Raw genomic sequence first — 19355 nt, 5'->3', positions numbered from 1 at the left:
TTGTATTTAAAAAAAAAAAACCTGTCCACTCTCTCCTGCTTTTGGCAAATTTAATTAACCGTTGTGTAATTTGACAATAGAGTGCAGCTCTTTGGGGATTGGACGTGGCCTTGCTGTCCGAAGCTCATGGTCTGGTGACCGATTTGCTGCTCGAGTCATCCACGATGCCACCGCAGTTGGCCAGCGGCTTGAAAGCTTTAGCCAATTTACTGAGTCCGCCGCTGCCCGGCGCCCACGGCCCTGCCGGGATGGACAGGCGACCGCGTCACACGCTGCCTCACGTCGCCCTCTCCGACGTCCAGTACGCTTCCGACACGGAGGAGATCCCCTACACGGGCGAATCTTTATTCCAGCATCTTTCCAAGGTAAATTGAAAAAAAATGTTTTTATATACTACACTTTCATTCAACTGTTGATGTCAATGCCAAATTCCCTTTTTTTTTTTTTTATCCTACCCAAAACTAAACCTATGCATCCTCGTCCGGTGGCCTTATTGGGCCGTCCTTGTGTCATCTTAAATCTTTTTGGGAACAAAAAGAGAGAGCTCCGGTAAATGCTGCCTCCTTGAATCGCCTAGACTCTGATGAATAAGACGGGGCTGGTTTAAAAGAGCTTTTTGTGCGTCATGGCTCTTTTTTTTTGGTTGGGGTGGGGGTGGAGAAGGAGGCACTTTTGTATTCTTCTGTGGGGTGTGCCCGTTGACAAAACGGGGCGCTAAAAAAAATGATTTCTATTCAGTTTTGCCATTGACTCTTTTCATATTTTATCCTTCACTCCGCCTTCCCTCTCCAATCATGGGAGATATTATATTACTTGACGTCAAAGGTCTTCCAGTGCCTAATACGATCATCCATCAAAACGCTGTCCAAGACGTAGACAGTGGAGAAAGAGAACAAGGCAAAATTTCCAAATTGAATTTGGGGACGTGGAACTTCCCAAACAGAACGGGCCGCCCGTCAAACTTTCTTTGCGTATTGAATGTGGCGATCTCGTACAATTATGAAAATAGAGAAACGTGATACAACACTAGTTCGTCGAAGGGAAATGATTTAATTATGGGGACGCTGAGATTTTTTTTTTTCCCGTAAGTTTTTAGCTTGGACGGTAGTTGGGGTTTCTTTCTAGGGATATCCACCATTGACGCACGCCGACGTCCGTGTTTGTCAGCTTGGTCAGACTGCTGCCGTCATAATGAGCTGCGTTTACGTAATTCGAAAAGGCCTTTATATTTTGCGTGTCGTTTGCATATGGCTAAAGGCGTTGAACAAGAAAGCGATATCTTAATTGGAACCCATCGTCAAGTGCCTCTTTGATTAAATTGAAGTCCTAATGGTTTTTTACTTTCATTAGTTATTTTTTGATCGCTGTGAACATTTTTGGTCGGCCACGTCATTAGGTACGAATCGTGTTTTTGACTTGGGTCCATCGTAGCTTGGCAATAGATGCAAATGAGTGTGAGCTGGTCGGCTTAAAATATGTTCATGATGTCATGTGGTGGAAAATAACAACAGAAAGCTCAGGGAAACTAAATTCGCGAATCCGAGTAGGAAAACAAAAATTCATGTTGAAGGGTTTGTTTTGTGTCACAACAACGCGCCCAAAAATACGACAACGAATTTAGTTCCTCTGGTCCTTGATCCTTGCCATTACTTGTGATGGAAATATCCGCATGACCTCTCCAAAGTGGCTTCCCTACCAAGAAAAAAAAAAATGAATCAGACATTGATCTTTTCTTTTGAAGCCCTGCCGGGACTTGCTGCCATATTCCATTTTATTTTTGGTGGGGTGGAGGGGCTCGGAGCTTTCACTACTTGAATTAGCATGTTTACATTTACACAGCAAACACAAAACATGAAAGAAAAGCCGAGTAGAAATTCACAAATTCAACACTGAGTATATTAAACAGTAAGTCGACCGTAGTTGTAAAGACAAGCTGTGTGTATATCGACCGGTCTGTCGTGGCTAGACGTTTTCTAGAGGAGGCAACAACGAGAAGAAACCCAATATCGAGCAAGCAATAGATAGGGGATTGTATAGTAGTTGTAACGGCCAACAAAACGATATTGGGAGGAGCGAAATTGAGAACAATCGGGCCGAGTTGGACAGAGCGAACGAAGAATGAACAACATTGTATTTGACTTTGTCCGAGACGCACATCGTATACACACTCAGCCGATTGAAAAAAAAGAAAGAATTAATCCCTGTTGGCCGTTTTCTTTTCAATCTTTTCCCTTGTTTTTTTTTTTTTTTCTTATCTTGTTTTTCTCTGTACAAATCGTAGTTGGCCTAGAAAATTTCGCTTCCATGTCAATTGACGTAACTAATTGTCCAGCCGTTCGTATTTCGACTGGCACACCAATTTTCTCCCTCCTTTCTGAAATACTACCAATGCTTATAGGATTATAATAACGACCATGAGTGACATCCGTTGCCAGTTACAACGTGGAATAAGGAAAGGTCAATGATCCAGCTTGACGTACGAGTCGTTGAATCGTAAGACGAGTTAGCATATTGATTGTCGATCTTGACTGCGAGATGTAGATTGACGCGGAAATCGATTTTTTTTTTTTTTGGCATTTGAAATCGTCTATCACGGCACTCGTAGGACGCGTAGGATATTTTCTAAATTTGGAAAAGAGGAGGATTGTGTTAGACGCAAATAGACAACACGGTAAAAAAAAAAAAAAGGATATTGAGGAAAACACCCACGAGGTTCGGAGGGGAAGCACAAAGGCAGAGTTCAAAGAACACAATCTTGAAAACGATAATAGCAGAAAGAGGTGTAACGTAAAGGATGTTATACGAAACAAAAAAAAAAAAGAAAAGTCTAGTGCTGTACAAATTCTTTCCGTTAATGCACTTCCCGCAACCTTATTCGGTTGGAATCAAATTCTTTTTGTTAAACTTTATTGTTGTTGAACGAAATTTTTTCTCTTGCGAACCGTTTTTTTTTTCGCAAGGTTAAACATTGATTGACATGTATGGCTCAATGAGGTGCGAAAACGCTCTTTTCTTCTTATTATCTTTTCAAAAACTTTATTCTGGCACAAAGGTTATCTTTCTCGTTTCTTATCTCCACTTTTTCTCGGCGTAGGAGAGTCGCTTGTTGTTTTTGATTCGTTTACGCCTGTTGGTTGCTCGGCACTGAGCGTGACTTGGAAAATGTTTTTCATTGTCGTTTTCATTTGTTTTTATTTCGCTATTTTCTTTTGGCGGCACCACATCCAGTCTGCCGAATTCTTGCTATTGACATTGTCTCCGTCATCCATTGTCATCCGTTGTGTAATCTATTTATGCAACACCATCTCTGTGTATGCCATGCCATGTAAAGCGACTTAATATTTAAAATATTTTCGTTAGTCAAAGCGAAAGACGTTACAAAGCTGAAAACAGTGGCCCAATTTATAGATTTGATTTTCTTTGGAGGGTCGTCAGTCCGCCAGTGCGAGGGAGCAAATTGGTGATACAGAAAGCTGGAAAAGACAAAATCCGGGGAAAAAAGAAGATCCTGCAATGGCGTAGGATTGCATCAACAACAGTTGTTTTTCTTCTCACGGCTCTCTGTCCATTGTCTGGCAACGTAGGCACAAAGCTCCGATAGAATTATTGATGTATTTTTGGGGATCTTCTTTCTTAACCTGGGCATTGCCAGCAAAATACAGAAGCGCTGTTTTAATCCACGTTATGGGCACCGATCAATCGATATCGTCGTGCGTCTTTGGTTCTTAAAAGAGAGAGAGAAAACAAAATCAGGTCGATTTTTTTTTTCATGATGCGTTCCCTAATGAGTTGTTTGATTTCAACGTTAGTGTCTAGCGACAGTTTGGCTTTCAAGTTGATTTTCTCCAATGACCTTCCGGTGACACTTTGACACGGGAATCAATACGTAAAGCGACGTTCTTTTTCGGGACCTTTAGAAAAGATGTCGGAAATTGTCCTTTCCTTCCCCTTTGCAAACGTAAACTGCGCAATCATTGAGCACAAAAAAAGGAAACGGGGCCAAGTGATGCAACAAAAAATACATCTTTCATTGTATCACATTGGATATTGAATGTTGGCGAAATCTTTACACCTAACCTATGTGCTATCTGTTGTGTGTATGCAAAGCAGCTGTTTTTTTTTATACCACAACATGAGCAGCATACATTAGTTAGAATACACATTGATCCATTGTGAGGGAGCCTGTTGTGGACCGTTCGACCCCTTTTATGGTGGATGAAAAGTTGTAGTTCAATCCGCAGAAGTAGCACAAGTAACAATCCTTCTTTTTCCCGTCTCCCTTTGTCCGCTTGTGCATACAATTCTTGCCATTACATATATGTCTACACTTTGTGAAAAGGGCATGCACTATACTACTCGTTGGCCAAATTCAATTTTCGCGCTTTTTCCTACCAGGACGTCCTATCTCAACGCCCATGTTGACGTAACTTGTTAAGCCCTAAAACAACTTTGATCACATGTACAGCAACAAGAGAACTAGTGTTAGACATACGATTGATTTTTATAGTTTCTTGTTCTATTGATTACTCATGAAGGAAAACGTAAAGCTTGGACCAAGTTCTGCATTTCGTGACACTTTGACATTTTGCTTTTTGTTTTTCTTCTTTCTTTTATAGAAAGGGAAACGTTTCGTACCGCCGAACCTTTTACGGAGGATGTCGACGAGTACGTGGACGACGACGACATCTGCCACCGGAATGCCGACCATTGAACCGGAGCCGTGCCGGAAGAGGACGGCCAGTTTCAGGAGCGGATTAGGTAAGTCCATCATTACAGATTTTCTAAATCGTAGTTACCGCTTTTTTTTTATTATGTACTTCAAATGGTACTGGGCCATTTTTCATGTGCGCTTTGCCGTTGATGTGTTCTTTATCGTAAAGACTTCCTCATCGTCGCAAACGGTCGTTTTCCCTCTTGTTGCCCACTTCGAAAAGTACCTAACAGCGCGCACATGACGGAAGATAAGAATTTGATCGTGTGGTGCGATGGCGGCACCCGCTGCCTTTTTTTTTTTCTCTATTTGTTTCTATCCATAGGGGTATTAGTTATTACCTTATAATCTATAGCGAACACAAAGTAAAATGTGCCCCGTTGTGTACATACAGCGCGTATCCCTTATTTGTTGTGTATGTCTACCGGCATCGTTAATAGCTAGATACGAAGCCCGCGCTTTTACACATTCAAAATGTAATTCACGTATAGTCGTAATATACGGTGACTATATAATGTCCCCAAGTCGTCGTATATCCATGGATATAGCCAAATATCAGCCGGTGCGTGTTTTCATATACATTGTGTTTTTGCCGGGCACTAACCTTCCTCCTGCCAAATCTTGTTATCTCTTCAAAAATATCGCCTGTACTATTCGTAATCGAATTTTACTTCTTGCCTTGCTCGCTCTCTCTCTCTCTCTTTTTTTTTTTTTTTTTATTCAATTTTGTATAGCAGGCTGCGCACCGCTCTCCTTCCTCTATTTTACGAACCTGCCGGCTGTGCTGGCCGTAGGTCTATGTGTTGGGAGATTTCTTTTTTTTTTTTTTTTTTGTACGTTGCAGTAACCACATTTCGGCTTGAGTAGCATTATGTTCTCCGCGTTTATTAAGTTAGGCTCCAATTTTTTTTTTTTCGTTAGCAGACCAGAGAATGTTATGGTAATAATTTGAATTCAATTCATTTCGATCGCCTCTGTCTATTGAACAAACTCATAGTTAGTTCTCGATTGTAACAGCATATCAAACATTTCATTTTCTACATTTATCGTCGAGGTGTAACGGGAAGTTTTTTTTTTTTTTAAACTTAGTTTTACCTATTCGGTAGGAGAGAATTCCTTTCCGAAGGCGTTGCCGGGAAAAGTGGAACGAGGAAGAAAAAATAAAATAGAGCCAATAAAGATTGAAATTTGAAGGATACGAAAGAGATCGTTATTGAGTTGGGATGGTATACGCCGGTGACGCCAACTAGAGACGCAGCGAGCTAGCGCTAGACGGTTTGATAACTTCATTTTGGCACGGCATTGAGTGTGCAAAGTGCACGCTATAAAAGGCAAAAAGGGGGGTACATGCAGAAAACGGGAGTATGACAAGTCGGAAAAAAAAAATAAAAGGCAAGAATAATAATATACAGCACTGCCGCATTTATGCAAAAAAAATATATCGGCCAAACTGAACATGTTCCAAACGCCTGCGCTCATTCGCGCGAAATGCGATTCTTTTTTTTTTTTTTTTTTCTTCATATATACATTTAATCCCGCCAAGTCCGCTCGTTTTCTTTTGCGGGTCTGCAAATGGTCCGTTCCTTGTTTTTATCCTAAGCAACGACCAAGCTCTGCCGCGCGTCAGCAGAGTTATTCGGCATTCGCACTTTATTATATTACTTTGGATTCCAGAAACAGATAAAATGCGAGAGCCATATATACGCACAACAACGAATGCCAGCCTGTTTTCTATTTATTATACGACTTGAATTTTAGGGCGTAGGAAAAACTTCCCTGTCTGCAATGAGTTACTGCCATCCATTTAACAAAGCCCTTCCAACATTTGAACGCCATGTGATTGGCGCGATCGTATTCACGCTTCCACGAATATTCTTTTTTCTTTCTCTATGTTTTTTCCCCCCTAAATAAGGCCATTTAAATATGAAATGACTTGTTCTTCGCGAGAGGGAATCTTACGTTTAACGAATTATTCAAGACGAGCAACAGTAGCCCTTTCAGGAAAGCGGCAGGTGATTGGCAACGAACGGCAAAAGGTGACGGCTCAATTTCCTATTTCAGACTGATGGATGTTTTTAAAAGGCTGACGTCAGTTGGCGCCAGGGCGTCGACTGAATAAGAAAAATTGGTATTTTTTTCAGCGTATAATCAAAATGGAGACCCTCTTCCTTCGCCACGATCTTCCCATTTCAAAGCGAATATCGAAACCAACAGAGACGTTGGGAAAAAGAAAGAAAACCTAAACTAGAAACCGATTATACACACAGCAATATAGCGGGGACGCGTTGGGCGAACTAGAGCAATATATACATCGGGAAATTGCTGAGACGCGCAGAAAGTGGTGCCGAACTGCATAGGACCCAGCACGTTAATCAAAGCGTTCCAAGGTATATACACAGACTTGACAATCTACTGTCAAGGTGAACATCCATCAGGGACCCACCATATTCAATCTTCCGCGATGAAACGATGTAAGTTCTTTATACTGCGCACTCTAAATAGTTACGAAGGCTGCCGGACTGTCATCAGACGCTAGTGGCACCACGGCTCCTGCCGTCCATTATGGAAATGAGTAGAGAAAGGATGAAAGACCCACAAGGGGGGGAGGACTGCTCTTACGAATCTCTCTGGAAAATTGATGAGCGATGGAAAAAAAAAAAAAAAAAAAAATGGGGGGGGGGTGTACAATAATCCCGATGGATCCGAATAAGTAACAGCTTTCTTCCGCCTCACAATGTGCAAGATTTTTTTTTCTTAAGTCCCTGGCGTGCAGCAGCTTCATCATCTTTTGCGAGACCATCTCAATTCATCCATCATATTCACTCCGCCCAAACCCCCCCCCCCCCCCCTTTTTTTTTTGTGTATATCCTTCTCTATTTTCTCTTGATGCACGTTTGTACACAGTCGATATCGATTGGCAACGAAAGGAGAGCAAGGACAAACAGGCGTGTAACGCATAGAAGAAATCGAAGTCAAGATGTTCGAATAACGTCCCTTTGATCTACGCGGTCCGGCGTTTCAAACTTGCTCTTTAAGACACATCAAGGTGTTTCTAAAGGAGAGGTTACAATCGAGTGATGTTTCTAAACTATAATTTAATTTGGATGGGGGAGGGGGGAGGTAAAGTGTTATGCACGAAAAAAGAGTGGGTGGGGGAGGATAAGCCATGAAAGTGACGGACGACATTAACAAGGTACGCGTCACAGAAAATGTGGCAACAGCTAGTGGAATTTGATCGTTGACTCTTCAGCCTTACGCAAACTTTTCTTTCGGGTATCCAGCAAACACGGGCCCCTCCATTGCCGCCATTTATCCAACGGGAAAATTGTGTACAGTGGAAGGACGTAGACCATTATCGACCGAGGGAAAACTTAACGTTTAGCGCTATGTGCCCTGTTTCAGTTTGCATTTGTTTGCATTTGTTCGCATTCGTGCGCACCACCTAGTAAAGCCTTAGGCAAACTCATTATTTCCATGTTTTCCTTTTTGTTCACATTGCAAGAAACAAGAGATCTCATTTTTATTTTATTTTTTAAATATGTGAATTCTTTACTTTGCGCTTTGGTTGTTGCACAGCTATGCCCCAACGACTCGGCTTTCAAGCATTTTCTCGGTCGGGTTTCCTTTATCCGCCGTGCGCAGAAACCTGGTGTTTTAAAATTGTGTAGCTGTGCGTGTGCGTGCGAGTGTTAGATGCGGGAGAGAACGATCGGAGTGTCGGATCGATCGTGTGGCGAAATGAAAACTGGAAGAGAGGGGGAATGAAAAGATGGAGGAGGAAATAGGAGGGGGGGGGAGAAAGAAATAGATAGAAGATAGAAAATCCCGATACGCTTTTTGTTTTTCTCGAACAGGACCCAATGTACTTACCACCGTCTTGCTGATTACAATGGGTACGAATACTAATTCTCGTTAAATGTTTGATTGTCTTTCGGGGCAGGCGGTACGTTTAAGCGTTTGAGCTGCACTCATTAAATATCGATAGAATTTGTTGCCAGCGGAAATCTGTTTTCTTTTTTCTGTTTCTGTACAGTTTGCTTATCTTTTGTGGTTGATTATTCATTTTGGTAGATTGGCGGCTTCTTAGTTTGAAAAAAGAATTGATTATTGATGAAAGTTTAATCTCTAAAAAATATACAGTATATTCTGCAGTGGTTGGTCTCGATGAAAAGGCTTTAGTGTATACAGTAGCTTAAGTAACCTCAGAGTAGTTTTTACTGGAATCTGTCAAAGGGGAAAAGTCAACACAATCTTGAAAAGTTGGCGGAGTCTTTCTGTGATTAAATTTGCAATTCTCTTTTTTTGATGTCTCATGAAATGAAAAGTTTTGGTTCCGCTTTTTCTTGCCCCAATTTGACGGCAACCAATATCGGGGTGATAGAAACCTGTTCAAATAACAAATGTACTTCAAGTTAAATTTCCAAAAAAAAAAGAAAATAAATAAGCTATGCTTGAGAAGAACTGGTGCACTCACGAAATAATCTGAGCTCACCAAGCTTGGACGATTTTCAATTAGCCAGAAGACATTTCATAAGAAGTGGTGATCGACGGTCATCAAGTTCTTGTAATCAAAAACGTTCTCTCTGTATAACGTAGTATATGACTAGCATTTCTTTTGATGCCTGCCCTATCCTATTTTCGTCTCGCGATTCCCCCTCTCCAAAAATCCGGTTAGTCCTTGTGAAATTGCGGTGGTCTTTTCATCTTTCCTCGACGTACATAGAATCCGACCCACAATCCAGTCCACCCTTTTTTTAAATCCCCAAATAAAGATGAGATTGCTTTCATTTGCTCTTGTCATCTCCGTTTTTCCGCCGTACTTTTTCATGCGTGTTCAATGCCGAGTATGACGTCATTTACGAATCAACTAAACGTGGTTCGCTTTCTTTCTGTATGCGCATCTTCCATCATTTTTGGCCGATCGTTCCGGATCGTGATCTGTCTCACGGCTGCAGTTTGTTCGTACAAATTGCGGATCAACACTTATGTCTAACGCAATCAGTTTTGTTTCTTTATTATCCTTTCTCTCTCTCTCTCTCTCTCTCTCTCTCTCTCTCTCTCTCTCTCTCTCTCTCTCTCTCTCTCTCTCTCTCTCTCTCTCTCTCTCTCTCTCTCTCTCTCTCTTCAAAACCGTACAACTCAACTATATCCAAGAACCCTACCCCCCGGCGTCTTTTTCCGCCCGTCAAATTGGACAGCCAGCGCGTGACAATCTCCCTTTCTTCTCACGCGTGCTGCTCCATCTACTTATTATTTATTTGTCTTCCTCTTTCGTCATTCGTCTTTTCTTTTGACGTGTTTTCCATTACGTTTATACGTGAGCCACACACACAACGACGGTGAATGATGCGACGCATTGTTTTCAGTCTCACCGCCGATCGGCTCTCGCGTGCCGAATTCCGTCTCGTGTAGACATTCGATTATTTGATTAGGCGAATGACGCAATCGAAAAGAGGTTTATTCAGGAAGTAGCGATTCTTGAGATAAGTTACGTATGGGAAATGTATTATACGACACGGGGAGAAGTGAGAGCCTTATTATTCCGAGAGACTTGCATTACAATAAGAAATGGGTGAAAACAAAGATCCATTCATGCAACATCTTGTGTTGCTAGACGTGCGTCACGTTGATCGATTCTTTCGCCATGGTTTTCCTATTCGAGCCATTATCCTTCGTTGGGTCTAATGTGATTGAGGAAGGTATACAATTCTAAGGTTAAAGGGAAGATAAATGTTTGCTTTGGTTTTTTTATAATCTGAAATCTCTGGACATTGTCGTCCAATCGACCGGGTAATACGTTGACTGTTTTTTCTTGCGTGATTGTTCCAATCGATTTTCCCTGTCAAACAGGAAACGGTTACAGTCATGCTTAATAATGTATAAGATACACACACGACTCGATTATTATATAATTTTTTCTTTAACCTCGGATGTTGTTGTTTTCTGATGTAGATGGTTCCGGTGCGACGTCCTCATCGAGCCCAAATCAAAGTCAGCTGTCGCTTCCGGGCCTAGTTGCATTCACCGCCAATGAGCCAATGACACTAGGCTACAACATTAACAACAACAATTCGACCTCGTCACCGTCGGGCAGTAACAAGAGTCGCAGCCACTCGACGACGTCGCTCTATAATCAACATCCAAACGGCAAACGGCTGATGCGCGAACGGAAAACGGTCTGCAGTCTCCATCCGCTCTCGACGACGACGGTGACGGCCAATGACTTCTCGTCGGGAGGCCTTCTTTCCCTCGATAATTCGTCCAATTGTTCTGCCGTCATCACGGCTGATTCAGACGCTGCCCAACAACAACATTTGCGCGATCGGGACGATTCTGAAAACGAAGCGTATAGTTTCTCGTTGCCCGGATCTGCCGTCGACAGCCGACGAGGTTCCGGACTGAGCACTAGGTACTTATAAAGAATTGAAGCGGGTTGATTGGCAGTCCGTTTGTATCCGTTTCGTGTACGCCTTCTCAGTTAATCATTGACGAGCTGTAATTTCCTGCGAGGAAAACTTTCTCGGCTTTCATCGATGTCTAGCGTTATTTTTTAGATATTATTGAAGCAAGACCGATAAAAGCAATATCTAGTTGATAGAATTTTACCGAAGGACAAATAGCGTCTCACCTGTAGTTAGTTAAAATAATCCAGCACGAAACACAGAGGAGAACGGGAAGTTTCATCAATCAATCGGATTACGATGAAATGAAGGCCGAGAAAAATGATTGAAACTTCGCTAAACGTTTTTAGGATCCTTTGAAAATATGTGATGTTTCCATATACTGATATAAGTTTAGAGAATGTCAGAATTCCCATTGGCAATAGAGCTAGGAAAGTTGTACTAGTTTGTCTCTTTCCGTCTGGCTTTCCTCGCTTGGATAATTAGCAGTTTACGTCTCGCTCGTATTTTCGAATTGCGTGCTTGTTTGGACAGATGGTTTCATTGACGTGGACCCCAATAAAAGTTTGGTCACGGTAAGGCAAAGAGCAACACTGGAACGTCGAGCAAATTGAAGAGAATGAGAGAGTTTGGTTTTCTAGCGAATGACAAACTTTATAGCGGGGATATGTGTATGAGAGGGTAAGTCGCTCTTTTCTAAACTTTGTCTTAATTACTTACAGACGGAGTTCGGGTGCCGGAAGCGGCGGTGGAAGCCGAAGAGGATCTCAGCAGCCGATCGTCGTAATTGAAGATCGGCGATCTACGGGCGCAGGATCGGATTGCGAAGCTCCTGAATCGGGAAGTTCTAACGTGTTGCGGATCACCGAGTATGTCACGACGCGCACGTTGACCAGCAATCGAAGCGGAAATAATAACCGACAGACACCCTGTTTCGATGACGATGATGGTGACGGCGAAGCTGGAGACGATGAACTTGAAAGCGGAGACGTCACGGACAATGGAGAAATTCAACAAGAAAATTGTCTGGGCCGACGATCCGCCCATCGTGGCGGAGGATCTGCCAGTGGCAAGCCGCGGACGTCTGATTACGAGAGTTCCGACTCGCCGAATTCGAGTGACCATTGCGAAGAGATACCCAGTAGCCGAACTGCGTTGGGCCCACTGGAATCCCACCCGCTTCCAGTACTCATCCGCACTGAACTGGAGGAGTACGATTGCCCCTGTACATCAGTCGCAGATCTTACTGATGAAGACTACGTTATCAATCGGGTATGATAGTTTCTATTGAATTCATTTTGAAAACTAGAACTTGTGTGTGTCGCGTAAAAAGGCTTAGTCTCATCGCATCTAATCTAATTCCTTCGGAGCCTCGTAAACAAGGCTCCGAAGGAATCCGAGGATGTTCAATGCTTGTCTGTTGTTCCAGCTTTTTTTCCGTTGGTTATTATTGGTTCACGTCAAAACTCGTTTATATATATATATATATAGTCTTGATATATGAAATATATATTTCATATATCAATCAGACTAGACGATATAGATATATATATATATAGCCTTGATATATGAAATATATATATACATAAAGCGAGTCTCGAAATGGGTTGGTGTGGGAAGTAAATAGCGATTGAAACCAAAGCGAGGTTAGCGATTCGCCGAACTGTGAAGGGAATTTTAAGACTTTTGAGTGTTGGAAGCCCGGGTTGGTGTTACTACTCTGCGTGGTGGAAATGGAGTTGCATCTTTTAACGCGGAGCAGTACAGCGGTTTCCATGGTGACATTGATTGTGCGTGTGTGAAATTCTATAGCCAGATTCTGTATGTGACAGGTAGAAATAACAAAATTTAATCAGCAGACACGTTCGACTCAGATTCTTTTTTTTGTGTGTGTGTGTTATACGTTTTTAACGTTTATGTTTTTGGTATTCTTCCGTTGCTGAAATAGGAATCGTTCCAGGTGCACGAAGAAGATGAACAAAATTGCCGAGTCATTTTGCTCGAAGATGGATCTCGTTTCGACCTGGACCAATTGGAATGTGACCAATTATTAAACGACCTTAAAGATTGGGACTATCCCATCTTTGATCTGTTGGATCGTTACACCGATAGAATTTTGTCTACGGTAAGAAAACATTATTTTTCGAATCATTTTTTTACGTTCTTTAAGATCAGTTGTCAACATCTAATGCGTTAGTCTACAACTGCGTCGTGCCCGATGATAAAAAGAAAGAAACTAAACAAAACAAACTGCAAGAATAGGAAATTGACTGCTTACCATAAAATCGGGGATAACAGCTCATCCTCAATAGATGAATAAAGGAAGTTTCTGACGTCACGGACTGATGGGATTGAATGACTCAAACGGTGTGCCAAAACTATCGGCTTTTGCCTTTCGATCCTCCTAAGAATAGCCGGTTAAGATTGAAAATTTTTGCAAGGCCGATGCATTCTTGGCCGGACGCCTGATAAGGCGTATAAATTTGGTTTCTGTTTTGTAACGGCCAGCGTGCGCGAAGGCTCGTAAGAAAACAAAACAAAAAAGAACTAAAAATAAAAGAAGAATTAAATGTATGACGGTGGGTGATGCCAAAATCGTTGCTAATCTGACGACACTCCTTCATTGAATTCATTGTCCCTCTGAATAGATAATGAACGCGTGAGAAGTGCGGCCAATGTCGCAAATGAACAAGCGCAGTCTGGTGGAAAAAAGAAAATCATCGCACGCACTCGACTGCGTGTAAATCGTGCGGAATAGCTGGGCTCTTTTAGCGAGTTGCGCAAAAGCCTTTTCGCCTTTCGTTATTAATGATATCTTGCAGTGAAGATGATCTCGTCCAGCTATTTTTCGCAAGTGGAGCCGAACACAAGATTTATGATCTCGCTTCCATCTCTCTTCTTTTTTTTTCTCTTTTGGAGGCCAAATAGCAATGCAATGGGATATTGCCTCTAACTATCTTCGGTCTCCTTTTATTTCTTCAAATGTACTACCACGATTTTCTTTTTCTTTTGCTGACGCACTTGCATCATTGACCAAAGTATCTCCCCCGCCGGTTTATGTACAGTGCTATTGTGTGACGCCAGTGGATATGGACTCTAAACATCCAAACTATTTTTGCCTGGGTGCTAGTCGGATAGTAGTGAATTTCGTTATTTCCCGACACCCATGAGAAAGATATTGGCTATCCTCTTGGGTTGCCGCATTTCCATTATCAGCCTGCCCGTGCGAATCTGCTACCGCAAAACAGCAAAAAAGGAAAAAGAAAGATCCGGAAAGAATTGCAATAAGGTTATAGTATCCCCGATGGGAGGAGAAATGGAAGTGCAAAGATCAAGGATCTAAATCTAATCGCTGGTAGAAAATTGAAATCGAAACATATATTGAAGAAAAAAAGGAAAAGAAAGAAGGATGAGCGAATGGTGCCGGAAGTGTGTTACCACGTGCAAAGGAAATGGCCGGATACTAAACTAGACGAGGCCTGTATGAGCGAACGTGATGGTGTTGTATACGTACAGTATATCACGAGGCTACTGAAGCCAAAGGTGAAAAGGATATGGCCTTCCGTTTTTGCTGCTTCGCGTGGTCCCTTTTGGGCGCAATGTTTGTAGTACCCTACTTTTTCATTCCTATTCCCAATACCCCATCTCGTTTTCCATACACCCATAAAAACTAATCAAATTTGCATTTGTTACTGTTTCATGAAATTCTTGTCCAATGTGATTAGTAATTTTTTTCTTTCTTTTTTTTGATTGGCAGACGTGCTATCGAGTCTTTGCTGAAGTTGGGCTCTTTGACACTTTCAAGATTCCCGTCCGGGAGTTTTTCCACTTCTTTCACGCCCTCGAACTCGGATACAGAGATAAGCCATGTAAGTTTCATTTTTGCGGTTGGCTCCATCTCGATACCTTCTGGAAACTGAGGGGGGGGAGGAGAGCATTCATGCATCACATTGTTGAATTAATCACTGTACCTTTGCTATCGGATAGATCATAACCGAACGCACGCCTCTGATGTGCTGCACGCCGTTTTCTATCTGACATCGCAACCGATTCCAGGATTTACCGTTCATTCGCTAGATTCCGATCCGAGCTCGGCGAAAATTCTTGGTGAGTATCTCCTCCACCCATTGTCCATTCTCTTGCTTCTCTTTCATCCTGAATTCTTCCATCACTCTTTTTTTTTTTTTTTTCTCCATCTTGATCTCGTAAGAAACTGAGGGAATCCTTAGATTGCTTGAGAGAGAAGAAGATCAATAATACGCGCTGGAACTCTTTGAAGAACGAAACGTAATGGAATACTGTACAGTTTTTCCTTTTTTTTTTTTTTTTTTTTTTTTTTTTGCTTGAGTGGTTCTCCGGTCCTTTTTACAGTGGCCGGTAACGAGTAGTGAAGGTTTTCTGAACATGATTTGCTAGGCCGTACTCGTGACCAGCATTGGTTCTCCGTCGCTAATGGCCCCTCAATACGCGTGAGTGATGTGGTCATTGTATTTGCTAAACGACGGAATGAAAAGGACGCGCCCGAATGACGTTTAAAAGAGTAGTTGATAAGGCTCATATTTCCATTGACTTTTGCTGGAAAACTACTCATTCGACGAAATATAGAAAGGAGTATTATGTCTTTCAGTAGTCAGGCAAAGAAACGACCGTACAAGTGCTGGGGGGGGGGGGGGACGAATGGTTACCGGAGTAACCACCACTCACTGAAAATCAAAAGGTTAGAAGAAAACAATGTGCAACGGTGAGGAAACGGGACTGTAAATCCTCTAGTGGATAATCAGATTTGGTTTACCTGTCTACTCGTAAAGTTGTCATCTGATGAGATGTGCGCTGCTGAAACCATTCAAGCCGACATACTCCTGGGTTAATAATGTATTAGCCTATCGTAAATTGAATTGCATTTCAGCGCTAACTCGAACTGCGTGTAAACATTTTGTAATGTAACAGGTGTGGATTCGTCTAGTCCAAGTCCTGCTCTAGTGCAACGGGCCTCTTTCAATTTCGAAGACTCTTGCGGTATCATGGGTGCCAATTTCCCAGCTCTGGAGCTGATGGCCCTCTACACGGCAGCCACCATGCACGACTATGACCATCCGGGCAGAACCAATGCCTTTCTTGTTACCACTCTCGCCCCTCAGGTACTATTTTTTTTTTTTTCTAAATTTAATGACGGTACCTATAACAAAACGATTTGTTCTTCGGTGCGTGCCGTTCGATAATTATGTCTATTTTATTTCGATTGAAGAAGAACTTACGTTTTTGCCTGTAAATAAGTACCTGTGTATACGCACATTGTCTAGCTGGAATTGATCTAATTTCAGTGCACCATCAGTGCATAAATGTCCAGATTGTTGATGGAACAAAAGACTTCTCCCCCCTTTTTTTTTGGAGGGGTTATGCTGTGAGACCCAATTTCGAATTACGTTTGGCTCTATACTGACGATAGTTGCTCATTATTTCTGTCTTTGTTCGGGAAACTATCGATTTGAAGACGGGATAAGAGACGACGGTGGCTTGTACCGTGTTTCTTGAATCGAAACGTCCCCTTTCACAAGTACCGTTTTTGATACAACTGAATAGCTTTAATTCATTAAAATGACATGCCCTTCGAGTTCAACGAGAACATCCATTTGAGTAGATTGGCTCCAACGAAGAAAAAAAAAAGAAATTGTGAAGAGACTCGCAAAAGGCACTCACTATAATTTGCAGATAACCTAAACTTATTTCGTTATTATTCTCTTGGATTTGTTCTATGTACCAGGCCATCTTGTACAATGACCGTTCTGTTTTGGAGAATCATCACGCGGCGGCTGCTTGGTCCCTTTTTCTTTCCGATCCTCGTTTCAACTTCCTTGTTCACTTAGAACGGGCGGAATTCAAACGTTTTCGCTACCTCATCATTGAAGCTATTCTCGCTACGGATCTGAAACGCCATTTTGAAATTTTGGCTGAATTCAATGCGAAAATCAACGACGCCGACGCCCCCGGAATCGACTGGACCAACGAGACGGACCGGTTATTAGCCATGCAAATGTGCATCAAGTTGGCCGATATCAACGGACCGTGCAAGATACACAACATTCACGTCCAGTGGACTCATCGCATCGCCGAAGAATTCTACGAACAGGTACTCTTTTTCAACGTCTTGTTCTTCCTGACTTAATTAATGGATTTCTTAACTGAATGTTTCAGGGAGACGAAGAAGCTTCCTTGGGCATGCCCATCTCTCCCTACATGGATCGTAACAATCCGCAATTGGCCAAACTACAAGAGTCTTTTATTAATCACTTGGTGGCTCCGTTGTGTAATGCTTATGGGGAAGCTGGCCTTTTGCCCGGGGAGTGGGATGACGGTATCCAAGATGATGACGACGAAAGCCTTCCGAGTTCATTTTACAGTGATGGAAGTGGATGCCACGACGACAGGAGGGCCAGTTCAGGAGAAAGCTCGTGCATGACGGAATTGGAAAGAGATCCTGTGCAATCAGCGGGCTCCGGCAGCGATTCCGACACCCCAGTCCATCGAAAACGATCTCCAGCAGGACGCAAGATTCTTTGTCTGCAGACTCAACATCTTCAGGAGAATCATGAGTATTGGGTGGCCCAAATAAAGGTCTGTGTTTCTTTCTAGATATAGCAAGAAATAGATAATGCTGACTATTTTTCTCTTCACAGGAGAGTGAGCTTCGGCCGTCTTCTGATAATGCGGGTGTATCGTGTTCCGGTGGAGCCCGATCTGACTCCGGTGACAATAACAGTTCGGGCGATTCCAGTCCAATTAGCCTGAGCGAAGACCGGATGGAACCCATTGCCGAAGAAAATAGTCCTAAATCATTCGAACGCAGTTTTAGCTTTGTAAGTTTTCCATATTATTAACTTCTAGCTCATTATACAGAATTCATAGTTTATTTGCGCATTTTTATCGTTTTAGGAGAAGGAAGATTCGAAACTTTGAAATCTTTCGATTTGATGTGACGTCCCATCCTGGGCTTAATATGGTGTATTTCATTCGTGACCCAATTGGTTGTGTTATTTAACACTTAAACCATAATCCCTATTCGTCTTGTGTGTGTGTTCTATTTAGTCCCTCCCCCATTCCCACCTGTGATAACTCGCACGGACAATGACCCTTTTACGCTTATGGAGTGGCCGAAAAATGTAATGTAATGGAATGTATCACCTAGTGGTTAAGGCTTGATGCGATGCATTGCCGATAATGAGGTCGCCAAGTGTTGTGCATTTTTTTTTTTTTTTCAAATCCAGAATCATCGCCATCAGGTAATTTAACAAAGTTTCTTTCCTCACTGTTTACGCGATTTTATTCGTACTATTGCCACCGCGTCTTCGTGCGCAGAGTGAGGAAAGGAAGCCAATTACATTACAGATTCCGGCTGTACATCATGATCAAATGGCGGATATAACAAAATGGCCGATACCACAGAAATGTGTGCTATATCCGCCCCTGCAATAGATTGGCCCAATAGATCATATCACATCATTATATGGCCTAGAGTGAGTGCATTTCCCCTAAATCATGGTTTCTGTTAAGGTAAACTCTGTTGTTCATTCAGTACCTTTTTAAACTGGTTGTTTTCATTCCAATAGCATTTCTTGACGGGCTTTATAGGTCATTTTAGCAGCCTTCTCTTTACAAATTTGAAGCTAGTATTTAAACTTTGTATGGAATGATTTCATGCCTACGGGTGGGTGGCAGTAGAAATGGTCCACCAGTTCATGGTTTGGCCAGTAAGTTAAAAGAGTTAATGAAGAGTTTTGTACGATGCATTGCTGGGCCGAGTTGGTGATTCTGTGCAATCAAGGAATGAAATATTAGACGGATTGCCGTCATCATTTCAATCCCTTTCACGTACTAAATGATATTTTAAAGTTCATCCATTTGTAAATCATAATGACGATGTGACATACATGTACAAATTTGGATGTTTGCCATTTTTACCCCCTTGCTACATATTTTGCGCCGTTCCATGGTCTCCTTCATCCCGTTATATTGCATGTTGGTTCCTTTACATAATTTTTCATCGCAATATGTGAATTCGTACAAGTGTGTCAGTGTCGACCTAGCAAACCGTACAAACTATTCCATATCCACATAACGATGACGAGATGTTAAAGCAAGTTATTGCACACTAGACGTCCGACGACTGACCATATTTTACGTTTAATTTTGAATTATATACCAAATACATTTGTCGTTTACTCGTTTTTAAATGCTTTTCTTCTAGG

At 42.1% G+C, this 19355-nt stretch overlaps 1 protein-coding gene across 1 annotated transcript; it reads left to right on the top strand.

Annotated features, from left to right (window-relative positions):
* Window positions 1–243: 243 nt before the first annotated feature.
* On the top strand, window positions 244–19334 carry LOC130692013 (cGMP-inhibited 3',5'-cyclic phosphodiesterase 3A-like). The gene is made up of 12 exons (XM_057515071.2): window positions 244–365; window positions 4617–4758; window positions 10664–11120; window positions 11835–12384; window positions 13061–13237; window positions 14870–14981; window positions 15100–15219; window positions 16060–16250; window positions 16874–17239; window positions 17305–17724; window positions 17787–17966; window positions 18043–19334. Exons 1-12 carry the CDS (start codon window positions 249–251, stop codon window positions 18064–18066), a joined length of 2856 nt encoding a protein of 951 aa, XP_057371054.2. The 5' UTR covers window positions 244–248; the 3' UTR covers window positions 18067–19334.
* The last annotated feature ends 21 nt before the right edge of the window (window positions 19335–19355 follow it).

Source organism: Daphnia carinata, chromosome 1 (genome assembly GCF_022539665.2).
Source record: "Daphnia carinata strain CSIRO-1 chromosome 1, CSIRO_AGI_Dcar_HiC_V3, whole genome shotgun sequence".
In the NCBI taxonomy this organism is placed as follows: Eukaryota; Metazoa; Arthropoda; class Branchiopoda; order Diplostraca; family Daphniidae; genus Daphnia; species Daphnia carinata.
Note: the sequence above shows the minus strand (reverse complement) of the source record. Positions and strands in the feature narration are given on the sequence as shown.